The sequence below is a fragment of the Phaseolus vulgaris genome, chromosome 3 (genome assembly GCF_051622355.1).
Source record: "Phaseolus vulgaris cultivar YP4 chromosome 3, ASM5162235v1, whole genome shotgun sequence".
Taxonomy (NCBI): Eukaryota; Viridiplantae; Streptophyta; class Magnoliopsida; order Fabales; family Fabaceae; genus Phaseolus; species Phaseolus vulgaris.
The window spans coordinates 16,856,852-16,869,829 of NC_143500.1; the positions used below are offsets into that span (position 1 = coordinate 16,856,852).

General features: G+C 36.4%; 2 protein-coding genes across 3 annotated transcripts; both read right to left on the reverse strand.

Moving 5' to 3' along the window:
- Positions 1-7,203: 7,203 nt before the first annotated feature.
- Positions 7,204-7,692, reverse strand: LOC150028725 (uncharacterized). Its single transcript, XM_090300077.1, has one exon. It carries the CDS (start codon positions 7,690-7,692, stop codon positions 7,204-7,206), a length of 489 nt encoding a protein of 162 aa, XP_090156203.1.
- A 3,800-nt stretch (positions 7,693-11,492) lies between these two features.
- Positions 11,493-12,757, reverse strand: LOC137805820 (zinc finger CCCH domain protein). Of its 2 annotated transcripts, none has more exons than XM_090300499.1 (3): positions 12,266-12,757; positions 11,931-12,068; positions 11,493-11,794 (listed from the first exon to the last, which is right to left on the reverse strand). In XM_090300499.1, the coding sequence occupies exons 1-3, from the start codon at positions 12,537-12,539 to the stop codon at positions 11,697-11,699; spliced, it is 510 nt and encodes a 169-aa protein (XP_090156625.1). In that variant the 5' UTR covers positions 12,540-12,757; the 3' UTR covers positions 11,493-11,696. The 2 variants fall into 2 exon arrangements, with proteins under 2 accessions (XP_090156625.1, XP_068461835.1); XM_068605734.2 differs by having other exon boundaries at positions 11,510-11,794; positions 11,919-12,068; positions 12,266-12,754.
- Positions 12,758-12,978: the final 221 nt, after the last annotated feature.

The following is a 12,978-nucleotide window of genomic DNA, read 5'->3' on the forward strand; positions in this document are numbered from 1 at the left end:
TATGATAAATATTTTGTATTAATAATTTTGTGATAGTTGAATTGTTTACCTCTTGACGTGACAATTCCTGTGAATTTCTGTGTGGCTGTGTATTCTGTATCCACAATCAGAATCGTTTCCTGCTATGCCCTGCACCTTCCATGTTGTATATCAATGCAACTAACCTTCATTGATACACGTAATAGGCCATGTAATGTAACTGTGTCTACATCTGCGTCTATTGTCTTATTAACGATATCATGATGATGGCAAGGAACAAAAAAGGAGATGAGATGCATAAGTCACAAGTAATTAGGAAGATATTCGTTTCTTACCCAGCAATTCTGTGCTATGTTAGCATTGGCGGCTTCGCCTTTCAATCTGAAAGTCACGTTCAAATTGCAAAATGAAGCCTAAGTTAACACCATCTGCTTCTACGGTTATGACGTGAATCTCTTAGGGTTGAATGAGAAACCAAACACGCACTTGCCACCCAGCCTGTTGAGATCCCGATCTTTCCCAATATTCTTTTGTCTTTTGTTTGATTGAGGATGTTTGGTTGGATACTTATTTCTCATGGCTGAAAAGTAAGTGGGAACTGTGGTTGGTTTGTTTCCAGGTACAAAAATCTCCTCTCTGTGCTCCACTTTCACTCTTCAAAGGTTGAATCTGGGACCAATACTAACCAAATCTTGTAACAATTCCTTCCTTAATTTTATCTCGTCCCTACGCATAGCAACAAAATCGACGGGTGCTTTCCAGTTTAAAATAACGAATTCCACATTAGCTAACAAAAAATGCCGTTATTTCTATTTTTTATTTTATTTTCCATTTATTCTTCAAATACTATGCATTGCTAAATTGTTATGACTATGTTTAAAAAAAAACAATAAAAAGAATAAATATAATAGATTCATATATTAAAATTAAATTAGGCATAAGTTAACATATAAACGTGCTCTAATATACTTGTTTTATATTTTATTTTTTAATTTATGTATAAACTAATTTTAATTTAGAGAAATTCATTTTTTTATAATTTTTTAGAAAATAACAATATAAAAACACCAATTACACATGAGTCTCTAACACTCGCAAGAATATGAAAAGGATAAAAATAAAATATACAATTCAGTTACGAGATACTCTTAGGAAAAAAACCTCTCAATTCAAGGATAGAAGTCACATAATTTTTAAAGTATTGTTACTTTTAATATTAAAATAATGGCATACTCAGGAACAGTTCCTGGTCATAAAAGAACAGTCACTTTTTCACCCTATTTACATTTGAAATGCATAGTTGTCCTTACTATTATATTTAAGAGTGCCTACTTTTCTAACTTCTAGTTAATGTCATAATTTTTTCAGAAAAGTTTGCTTTTTAAGGGTTTGGATTCAACTTATGATCCAAAATTTTATGCATAAATCTCTTAGATTTTATTCTTGTTCTTACAACAAGACCAAGAACACTCGAACAGGTTAACAAGATTTGTTCTTTTACAAATCTTCTAGTTTTGGGCTTTTCTACATTACACATCAGGTTCTCTCGGTTTCTTCTTGGGCTGGACTCTCTTGGTTTCTCCTTGGACTGGGCTCTCTCGTCTATTCCTGGAACTGGATACTCTCGACTTCAACTTGGGTTGGATGCTCTCGGCTTCAACCCGGGCTGGATGCTCTCGGCTTCTTCTCCGGCTGGGTGTTCTCTCGGCTTCTCCTGGTGTTCTCTTGGCTTCTCCTCCACACAGATGGGTGGGTGTACCTGCAAGGCGCTCCGATGCCAAAGTCAGAATTGGTTTAATGTTCATCAGACATAAATCACTCTTACCTACCTCTTATGTTGACCTCCTATTTATACAGTTTTCTTAATGGGCTTTCACTTTACCTTTGGACTTTCTTTCTACACCGTTTTATTATTTACGCACCCCCTAACGCAGGTTTCTTATCTAATTTGGGCCTTGTTATAATAATAATATATATGTTTTAGTTTTATTTTATATATTTATTGGCATAACCTTTCGGTTATTTCGGCGTTAGTTCTCGGCCTAACCTCTCAGTTTTAGCCTACCAGTACATTGACCCCCGAGGCATAAAGAATTTTACTTAAATTTTTAAGAAAAAATATTTATGTCTGAATATAATATGATAATTTCGAGATATGATTTGATTTGATATTAAATGCCTCATTTCCCGCGATTTGCTTGCTTAGACTGAATGATTTGACGTAGAGATGTTGTGTTTAACCCTTAGATGATTAATTTTTTGAACGGTTTGGAAGGGTTTGTGACTTTTCAGTATCAAGGGTTTGTTTAGTTTATAAATAGGCATCTCATTCAAGTTGTTATCGTTTTATACGGGCTTTGTTGTTTTCTGAGAGCTGCGACGTTTGAAGCTTTATTTGTTCTTTAAAGGTAAAATGTCTATTTCAAGCTCTACTTCTGTTTCTGATGATCTGAGTGGTTTTTCAAGCGCGGGTGGTGAATCTACTAGACGAGTGGTACGAGAAGAACAAAATCTTGAATCGAAGTCTTCTTCTGCTACTCTTTCTTGTATACCGCTACTGTTGATGTTCCTGAAAGATTGGAAATAATTTCACCAAGGAAGAATCTTCGTCCAGGTTACAATTGGGTTAACTCTAAGGTCCAAGAATTCTTCTCTCGGTATCGCTCTGCTAGTGAGCTTCGTGATTTTGTTTCCAATTCTCAGATTTATTATTCTGATGTTGAGAATGATATAATTTCTTTTCGGCGTGTGGGTGATGTTGATAATGTTTGCTATGGCCGAGAGGGCGATAATAGTGAATTTTTTTTATTTTTACGCTTGTTTCTTTAGAGACCTTCATATTCGATTGCCTTTGAATGATTTTCAAATGGGCATTCTTAATTTTCTTAATATTGCTCCTACCCAGCTTCATCCTAATGGTTGGGCTTCAATGCAAGCTTTTAGCATTTTGTGTAAATTATTGTCACTTTCTCCCAGCCCCAAATATTTTTTGTATTATTATAGCTCTCGGCCTGGTAAACGACCAAGTTGGTTGTCTCTCATTAGTAAGCCTAATATTTGTTTTCTTAAACCTTTTACGTCATCGTATAAGGATTTTAAGGGAAGTTTTTTCAAGATCCTAATAGAGGCAGAAGGAAGAGAATATTTTTTTAATGGAGATACTCCAAAATTTCCTTTGTATTGGACGCAAGATCCATTAAAGTTCAATTCGTGGTCCTGTCCCTCGATGGATGTTGCGGATCGTCATGTTATTGAGGTTTTTGGTCACCTCTCATACCAGATTCCCACTCGCGCTTTGCTACAATTATATATTTCAAAAAGCCCGTAAGAAGATCTCATTGGTATGTAATTGTTTCGCTTTTTCTCGTTTTATAGCATGAGATTTTTAACTTTGCTAAATTTTTCATTGGTTTTCAGCATTGATGGCGGCTACAAATCTGAAATGTCATTCATATTTCACAAAACTCCTTAACAAAGCAGGTGATGTTACTCCTCGGTGTAAGAATGTGATCAACCCTGTGGTGGAGGTAGAAACTGTGGAACCTCTTTCTCGCATTGAAGCAACTGAATCTGCAAAAGATGATCATGTTGCTGGTCCTTCGAAAAAGTCCAAAAAACGTGCTAGAAGTAGCAAAAAATCACACTCCTCTTCTTGGCGCCATCGTCATGCTGAAGCTGGTTCATCGGAACCTCTTCCCGAATCTATTTTTGGTGTTTCAACGAAATATGCCAAGTTTGTCCAAACTTCTTTCACTGAATCATCTTATAATATGTTGAAAGCCGCGGATGCTGCTTCATTGGCTAATTCTATCATCGAGCTTTCGAGTAGAACTCTTTTGATTGGGAAGATGGTGAAAGCAAAGAATGGTAGTTGTGTGTCTCTTGCTGAGTTTGAAAAGTTAAAAAGTGAACTTGCCGAGAGTACTAAGAAAATGGCCTCTTTAACTTTGCAACTAGAAGATATGAATGTGCAGAAAAACCAACAAGAGATAGAAAACGAAAATCTTGGAAAGCAAATTTTCGATTTAAAAACCGAGAACTTGAAGACTGGTGAAGAGATCGTTCGACTTCGTAACGAAAATCAACTTCTAGATGAAAAAGTTTTGGAGTTATCTTCTGTGACGGAATCTAACACAAACACTATCAAAGTTATGGAGGAGGAGATAGAGCAATTGAAGGTGGATGTTTTTTAGGCCGAAAGTTTTATTCTGGAACAACATAAATTAGGCTTTGAGAAAGCTCTGCAACAAGCGAAGTATTTTTTATAAGATTCTTATTGATGAAGGCAACTTTGATGTTAAGAAAGATTTTTATAATGGTGAATTAATTCCTGTTAACGAGATTCCTGAAGATGATGCTGAAGATGTTAATGCCGAGAGCTAAATGGATATGGGCTCTCATTTTTGTTTGTAGCTCTCGGTTTGCTTATCGAGAAGCGAATTTGTTTTGGAATGCCAGGATGTCTGATTAATGTATTGATGTTCGCATTCTTAATGTAATCCCTTTTTGGAACTTATCGTTTTAATTTTATAAAGTTCATTGCTTTCTCTTGTTTTAAATTGGTTTTTTGTTATTATTTAAATATTATTTTAGAACTCTCGGTGCTAACTTCTCGGTGATATCCTTTCGGTTACAAATATATATCTTTTCAGAATTCTCGGTGCTAACCTTTCGGCTTTTTGATTTGAATGCTTTAAATATTATCTTTCGGTTACAATTTTTTATTTGTAAAGAATAATCATTGGATCATAACGGCTTAATTATACCTATCGGCTTTAACGCAAATACTTGATTTTATAAATCTTCAACTATACCTCTCGGTTTTATATTAAAGCATAAATTTATTGTGACCACCTTGCAACCTGGATCTTTCGGTTTTTTATTGAACCGTAAATATTTGTTTTATGAACTTTTTAGTTAAACCTCTTGGTTTTTCGTAAGACCAATTTGACAATTCTTATGAGTTGAACTTTTGGAGTTGATATTGAAATGCCAATGTTTGGTTAGATCTCTCGGTTTTGTATTTATGCATGCTGAAATTTGAGACCTCTCGGTTTTGCATTCCGCTATGCTTGATGCCGGGAGGGTTTCCACTTAGAGTGAAATCATTCAAGTCCGAATGTTTCTTGATTTGTCTTCTTTGGCAGGGTTTCAAATATGATGAAATCTTCCAAGACCAAAGAGTTTTTTCGGTTGGGTTTCACCTAGGATGAAATCATCCAAGACCGAAAAATGAAAATGAATGAGATGAATTTTGTCACTTAATTTTGCTTCTTCTTCATTAAACGATAAGTATCTACACAAAAGTCTTCTTTTTACATCTTCTACTTTAACTAAAATAAAACTTCAAATGGCTTGCATTCCATGTTCTTGGTATCACTTTTTCTTCTAAAGTCTCTAATCTGTAGATTCCATTTTGCAAATTTTCTAGTACTCTGAAAGGACCTTCCCAATTGGATGCTAGCTTTCCATGTCGTGGATCTTTTTGAGCATCAGTTCGCATTTTCCAGACTAAATCCCCTTCTTTAAAATCTCGTAATCTTACTTTTGCATTAAACCTCTTCATTGCTCTTCTCTTTACTGTTGCTTCCTTTATCTTTGCTCGTTCTTTGAGTTCTTCAATAAGATCAAGGTCAGTCCTCAAACATTCATTGTTGATATTCCAATCTTCCATTTGCATTTGTAATGTTGATTCATTAACTTCTACTGGTAGCATTGCATCTGTTCCATATGTGAGGTTGAACGGTGTTTCACCAGTTAAAGTTTGTGGTGTGCACCTATACGCCCATAATATCTCTGGTAACTTTTCTGCCCATAAACCTTTAGCACTTCCTAACCTCTTCTTTAATTGTCCGAGAATAACTTTGTTTGCAGCTTCGCCTTGTCCATTCGTTTGTGGATGTTCAACTGAAGTGGTTGTTGACTTGATCCCCAAATCTGATACTCCCCCTGCACATGTCCCACCGAAAGCTGAGAGTCACTTTTGCAAATGACATTTTCGACTCCCATGTCTCTGGCCAACAACAATCCTGCAATAAGAGCTTCATATTCTGCTTGATTGTTGGATGTTCTGAACTCAAATCATAGCGCCATCTCTACTTGGAAGTTATCTGGTCCTTCAAGTATTATCCTTGCTTCGCTTCCTTTTTTGCTTGACGCGCCATCTACATGTAATGTCCACTGCTCCTGTTGTGTTGTTGTCGACATTTGAATAATGAAATCCGCAAGGGATTGGGCTTTGATTGGTCCTCTCGGTTCATATTTGATTCCATATTCTGAAAGCTCCATCGACCAAGTCACCATTCTACCTGCAAGTTCTGGTTTTCTCAAAATTTTAGATATTGGATAATTTGTTCTCACAATTATCTGATGATTCTGAAAATATGGTCGAAGACGTCTTGCGGCGGCATACACCAACGTTAAGGCAACTTTTTCAACCTTGGGATATCTGGTTTCGGCATTTTGAAGGGATCTCCTTACAAAATATATCGATTTTTGCTCTGGGTTTTCTTGGATCAAGGAAGCTCCTATGACTTCATGTGAAGTTGCTAGGTAAACTATGATGGGTTGGGTTAGCACAGGTTTAACTAGGATTGGTGGTTCGGCTACTATACTCTTTATTTGAGAAAAGGCTTGCTCACATTGTTCACTCCACTCAAAGGTTTCAGATTTTTTCAACAAGTTCACTATCAGTTTGGTTCTCTCAGCCAACATTGGTAAAAATCTTGACAATGAATTCAATTTCCCCACTAATCTTTGTACTTCCTTCAAGTTTATCGGACTTCTCATCTTCATTATTGCTTCACATTTATCAGGGTTTGCCTCAATACCTCTGTTAGTTAGCATGAAACCCAAAAATTTTCCTCCCCTTACACCGAAAACGCATTTTTCTGGATTAAGACGAATATTGTATTTTCTTATTCGTGCAAACACTTCTTCGAGGTCTTCCAAATGCTTGTGTACTTCACCTGACTTAACAATCATGTCATCAACATAGACTTTCATGTTCTTTCCAATTTGTTCTTTAAACACCTTATCCATCAACCTCTGATATGTTGCTCCTGCATTCTTCAAACCGAAAGGCATGACTTTATAACAATAATTTGCAGTATCTGTGGTGAAAGCTGTTTTCGGGATATCTGGTTCATACATTTGTATTTGATTATACCCTGAATAAGCATCAAGAAAACTCATCATCTCTTGACTAGACACCCCATCAACCAATCAGTCTATGTTGGGCAATGGATATGTATCTTTTGGGCATGCTTTATTCAAGTCTGTATAGTCAGTGCACATTCTCCATTTTCCATTCGGTTTCTTAACAAGCATCACATTAAATAACCATGTCGTATATTGAGCCTCTCGAATGAAACCAACTTGCATTAACTTTTCGGTTTCCTCAATTGCTGCCTTTCGTCTTTCTTCTCCCAATTTTCTTCGTTTTTGAGATACCGACCTTGCTTCTCGGCAAACAGACAACTTGTGACAAATTACCTCCGGATCAATTCCAGGAATATCAAACGGTTTCCAAGCAAATAAGTCTTTGTTGTTACGCAACACTGTAATGAGTTTGTTCAACAATTCTTCAGGCATGCTTCCACCTATATAAGTACACTGTCTCTCGTCTTGGCCTAATACCACAGTTGTTGTTTCTTCTTTTGGTTCCAACCTCTCATCATTCAATCTGGGGTCCAAATCCACCATTGCCACCATTTTTTCAGTATCTTTATTCGTCTTCAAATTCATCTTCAAACCTGCCGCATAACATTCCCGAGCATCTTTTTTATTGACATAAATTGTGGCTATCTCCCCCTTCTATGTCGGGAATTTCATGGCCAGGTGCGGTGTTGAGACTATTGCCCCCAACTTGTTCAAAGAAGACCGTCCCAACAACACATTATATGACGTGTAAGCATCTACCACCAAATACCTAATTTTAATCTTTTTAGTTTTACTGCCTCTTCCAAATGTTGTCATTAAATCAACATATCTTTTGGTGCTAACTCTTTCGCCCGATAAGCCAATTATTTGTTCTCGAAAGGGTGCAATATCTTCTTCTCTCAAGTGTAACCTTTTGAAAGTATCCAAAAAAAAAATGTCAACCGAACTCCCCTGGTCAACCAGGGTTTTCATGACGGCATATTCGTCTATTTCTACCGTTATCACCATAGGGTCATCATGATCAAGATAAATTTCCTGAAAATCTTCATCTATGACAAGCATTGGTGGCAAAGTTCTTCTTTTAAAAATATGATTGATGGTTCTGATACTTCTCCAATATTGTTTTCTTGCCGACGAGGATTCTTTTCCAGAGAAACCACCTGAAATTGTGTTTATAAACCCCCTGATCGGCCTTCCCAGACTTCGCTCCCTACTTCGCCTTACTGACTATGTGTTTTGGTAAACTCTATCACCTCTTCCTTCCGGTCTTCCACCCCTTCTATCGTCTCTCTTTTCCACTCTTCTATTTTCTCTTCTCTCAAATCTTTCCACTCTTCTTTCCCCTATCTCTCCCCCTCTCACATCTCTCTCCGGACTTAACCTCATTCTTGTATTTCGTCCTCGAACAAAACGTTTCAACTGCCCTGCTTGAATCAATTCTTCTATTATATCTTTCAACCCAATACATTCTTTTGTATGATGACCATGATTTTTATGATACTCACAATGCTTAGTGTGATCTGCTCTCTCCGGTGTTCTTGCTTTTCTTGGTGGTGGTATTATTTCTGCTGCCATGGCTTCCTGTAAAACTCTTGCTTTGTTTGTATTTAAGGGTGTGTATTGTTGGAATTTTCGACTTCTAAACTCTTCTCTGGCTCTTCTAACCATAGGTCCACTTTCTCTTTCCATTCCCCTCTTTTCACCTCCATCAACCCTCACTTGGTTTCGGAACTCTCTCAGTTCTTCCATCTGCATAAATTTTGACGTTCGCTGCCTTAATTCATCCAAATTAGTCGCGGGTTTTTTACAAAGGCTGTCGGCAAATGGTCCCGGTTTTAGTGTTGTTATCATATGATGCATGGTAACTTCTGGGCTGAGATTTTGAATACCCAAGGCAACCTTTCCAAACCGTTCCATGAACATTCTTAACGACTCCTCTTTTTCTTGTCTTATGTTTACCAAGGCAATCGATGTTAAACGATGAGGGCGACTAGTCACAAACTGAGCACCAAACTTTTCCACCGTTGTATCGAAACAATCAACGCTTAAGGGTGGGAGACACGTGAACCAACTCAGTGCTGCTCCTTTCAGCATCGTAGGAAACACCCTGCACATAACAACATCATTCCACGTATATAAACTGATCTGAGTAGTATATATTGCAATATGTTCATCAGGATCTGTGCTTCCGTCATATTTGTCAATGGTCAAATTTTTCCAATTGTCAAACAACGGAGTATCAACTATAACATCATATAACATATGCTTTCTAGAAGATGCTCCTGCAAAAACCCCAGAGTTTTCAAGCAATCTTCTTTTTGTATGGGAACTTTCATTGTGATGAATCCTTTCATTCACCTGTGCTCTCGGCTGAACGGTTTCAAAGGATGAATTCAAAACTGTTTCTTCTTGTAAGTTTCTCCTCATATGTGCGTTTTCGGCTCTCAACATACTTAATTCTTCTTCATTACTTTTTTTTAACATCTCAAACTCTTTTTGCAGTTGCACTAACATTGCCATTGGCATGCTAAGATTATCTGCCTGCTCTCCACACTGTTCTTCTCTTTGATTCATCTTGTCTTCAACCTTTTTCGACTACTTCTCGGCCCCACGGTGGGCGCCAAAATGTTCTTACAACAAGGACCAAGAACACTCGAACAGGTTAACAAGACTAACTTCTTTTACAAATCTTCCAGTCTTAGGCTTTTCTACATTACACCTCAGGTTCTCTCGGTTTCTTTTTGGGCTGGACTCTCTTGGTTTCAACTTGGGCTGGACTCTCTTGGTTTCAACTTGGGCTGGATGCTCTCGGCTTCAACTCGGGCTGGATGCTCTCGGCTTCTTCTCCGACTGGGTGTTCTCTCGGCTTCTCCTCCACACAGATGGATGGGTGTACCTGCAAGGCGTTCCGATGCCAAAGTCAAAATTGGTTTTATGTTCATGAGACAGAAATCACTCTTACCTACCTCTTATGTTGACTTCCTATTTATACAGTTTTCTTAATGGGCTTTCACTTTACCTTTGGACTTTCTTTCTATACCGTTTTATTATTTACGCACCCCCTAACGCAGGTTTCTTATCTAATTTGGACCTTGTTATAATAATAATATATATGTTTTAGTTTTATTTTATATATTTATTGACATAACCTTTCAGTTATTTCGGCGTTAGTTCTCGGCCTAACCTCTCGGTTTTAGCCTACCAGTACAATTCTTACTAAAAAAAAATCAATTTATAATTAAATATCATGTTCAAAAATTAAAATTGGTATTTTAATCAGTAAAGCAATTTTTCTTTTTAAAAATGAAAATTCTGATAATTTGTAGTTATGTATAACATATTCATTTTCTGCAATTTTCTAACTTCTCACCACTCAATTCACTGTATTAATTATAAACAAAATATCACACACTGGTTGAATAAAAACTTCTTCTCAGTTCCTTTAATTTCTAAATTAGTAACTGGTGACAAGCTACAACAAATGATTTTCACGAAGTTGGTGTCACCTCAATTCTCCATCCTACTCACCGGAAGAAAGTACCACCATTAGCTTCTTACAAGTGTGTCAGAAATGTGCAGTTAATATATGTTCCCATGAAAAAACACGATATACTACATTAAATTAACATCATGTTATGAATTACGAATAAAAACAACTAACATCATGGAGAATCATTTGATGTTCTTGTTTTTTTCCTTTTAAAAGATCAATTCTGTTATTTATTTTAAGTGGTGATATAAGAAATTAAGTGGTGGTCCATTTAATTGAGTTTAGGATATTTAGAACTTATGTGAATTAATGAAATTGCAGAATCACAGTTCAGGTTGTGGGACAATATTCTGTGTTCATATTTACTTGTGCAAGTGAGAATAATGTGATTTAGGAGTAAATTTAAAGTAATATTTTTTTACCAAATTTCATAGTACAAGAATAATTTAGTTATTTAGAAAATGTTAAAAAGGTTCACAAAGACAGTTATCCCACAACTAATCTTTATATTGAGACTTGTACCTGATTCATGAGGATAAATGATGTGAAGAACTTTCTTAAATGTTATAATGTTATATAGAATTGTTAAAGTCCAGAAGAAAATGCTCAACTGAAAATTCAACAAGACAATGAGAGAATTAGGTAGGCACAAGAACATTACATGATGAGTAAAAGTAATAAACAAGTAATAATGTTGTCATTGTCAATGAGGTAAATTCGCGCCTATTTGATGAAGTTAATTCCTAATTTCAAATTGGAAGAGCTTTAACTCTTCCAACAAACAATGTCTAATAAAAATGATTTTTTTTTTGGTGAATATAATTTTTTTTACATTCATAAAAATAGTAAAAAGAAAATGTAATATTTGAATGCCAATAGCATTGGATGCTGATTGTACAAGTACAGGGGGGCATTAGTGATTCATTACATTATTGTGTGGGTCCTATTTTGTTCTACAATGTCTAAAATGCATAGCATTATACAAAAAAAAAACAGAAAGTTATATTCATTCTAAACAAAACTAATTAGTAATGGTACCACTCTCTCTACTCCTCTACCACTGTCGTTATTTCTGAATGGTTGTTCTTTCCGCAGCAAAACTCAATGATCGAGCAAGGCGCTTCACACTATTCAAACGCAAGGTTTTTGTGGTGCCACTGTTACCTGAGAGGAGACGAAGGGTGTCAACAGCAGTCAATTACAACGTAGTTTTACCCAAAAATCATAAAGAAGATAAAAGACAAATATAAGGTTGTTTTGTACAGTCGTTTGTGTACAATTTGCTCACCACCGTTACCACCTGAAGCTGGCATGAACTCTGATGCGACATGGGGATTGTCCAGGGCCACACTCTTTGGATTTCCTAGGTTTCTTGCAAGCCGTTTAACAGTACTTAGTCGCAACCTTCTCGAAAAACCTTCCAACTCAATTGACGATCCTGTTTCTCCATTATTCATGGTTGCATTTGCATTGTTAATAATCAGGCAATGCATCTATTTAATAATAACCTTAGTCTATGAATAAAATCATATTTGAGATATTAAAGGGACTTAATTGGTATAGGTGAAACTAAAATAACTGACCATCAATACCTAATAAACTGAATTGACAAAAACAGAGAAAAGTAAAGATTGCCTTGAAGAATTTGTGATGTTGGATGAAGGAGTGTGTGGTGTGAGGGGGTGGAAGGAGTGAGGCATGGAAGGTGAGAAGCAGTGGCGGCGGCGAAGTCTTCAGAAGATGTTGACTGAGGAAGAGGCAGTAATTGAGCATTTGCAGCTCTCTGCCTCCGGAGCTGGTAGTTTCTGCGCCGTCGTGCAAGGTGTCGTTCCCTCTGCTCTTTACTCATTGATTGCCTCCTCTGTCGGTCACGCAAACGACGCCGTTCCCTCTCTTCCTCTCTCTCCATTCTGCAAATCTCCTTAAATACCAAATTATTAATCAACCAATCCTTTCTTCTTCATCTTCTTAATCACTCATTAAGTGGAAAATATTACGTTTTATAAGAGATCAAAATGTAAGGAACGCATTTAGGGAGAATCCCGAAGAATCAAGGACATGCTATACATACCACAATCCTAAAAAATTGAGCTTCTAATGAATTTTCATTTTCCTCACATTCTTTAAGGAAATTAGATTAACACTAATGGCGGATTAAGAATATCCAATGCCAGGTAACTACAGGATCAATATATAGGTAGGTTTAATAAAATTGCAATCTTTAAAAAATGGGGAAAAAACATAATTAAGGGCTAATAATATACAATTCCTTTTGTTTAATGGTTTTGAATGAAGAATAAGTTGAAAGATTGGGGAAGAAGACATTTTACCTGTCACTGCAGATTCAA

What these genes read in the sequence shown, in the direction of transcription:
- LOC137805820 (XM_068605734.2), bottom strand. Translation starts at nt 12,539, where the DNA reads ATGGAGAGAGAGGAAGAGAGGGAACGGCGTCGTTTGCGTGACCGACAG. An exon ending in AACATCACAAATTCTTCAAG is followed by an intron (nt 12,069 to 12,265) that starts GCAATCTTTACT and finishes ATGGAGAAACAG; the next exon opens with GATCGTCAATTGAGTTGGAA. An exon ending in AGCTTCAGGTGGTAACGGTG is followed by an intron (nt 11,795 to 11,918) that starts GTGAGCAAATTG and finishes GTCTCCTCTCAG; the next exon opens with GTAACAGTGGCACCACAAAA.
- LOC150028725 (XM_090300077.1), bottom strand. Translation starts at nt 7,692, where the DNA reads ATGGTGGCAATGGTGGATTTGGACCCCAGATTGAATGATGAGAGGTTG.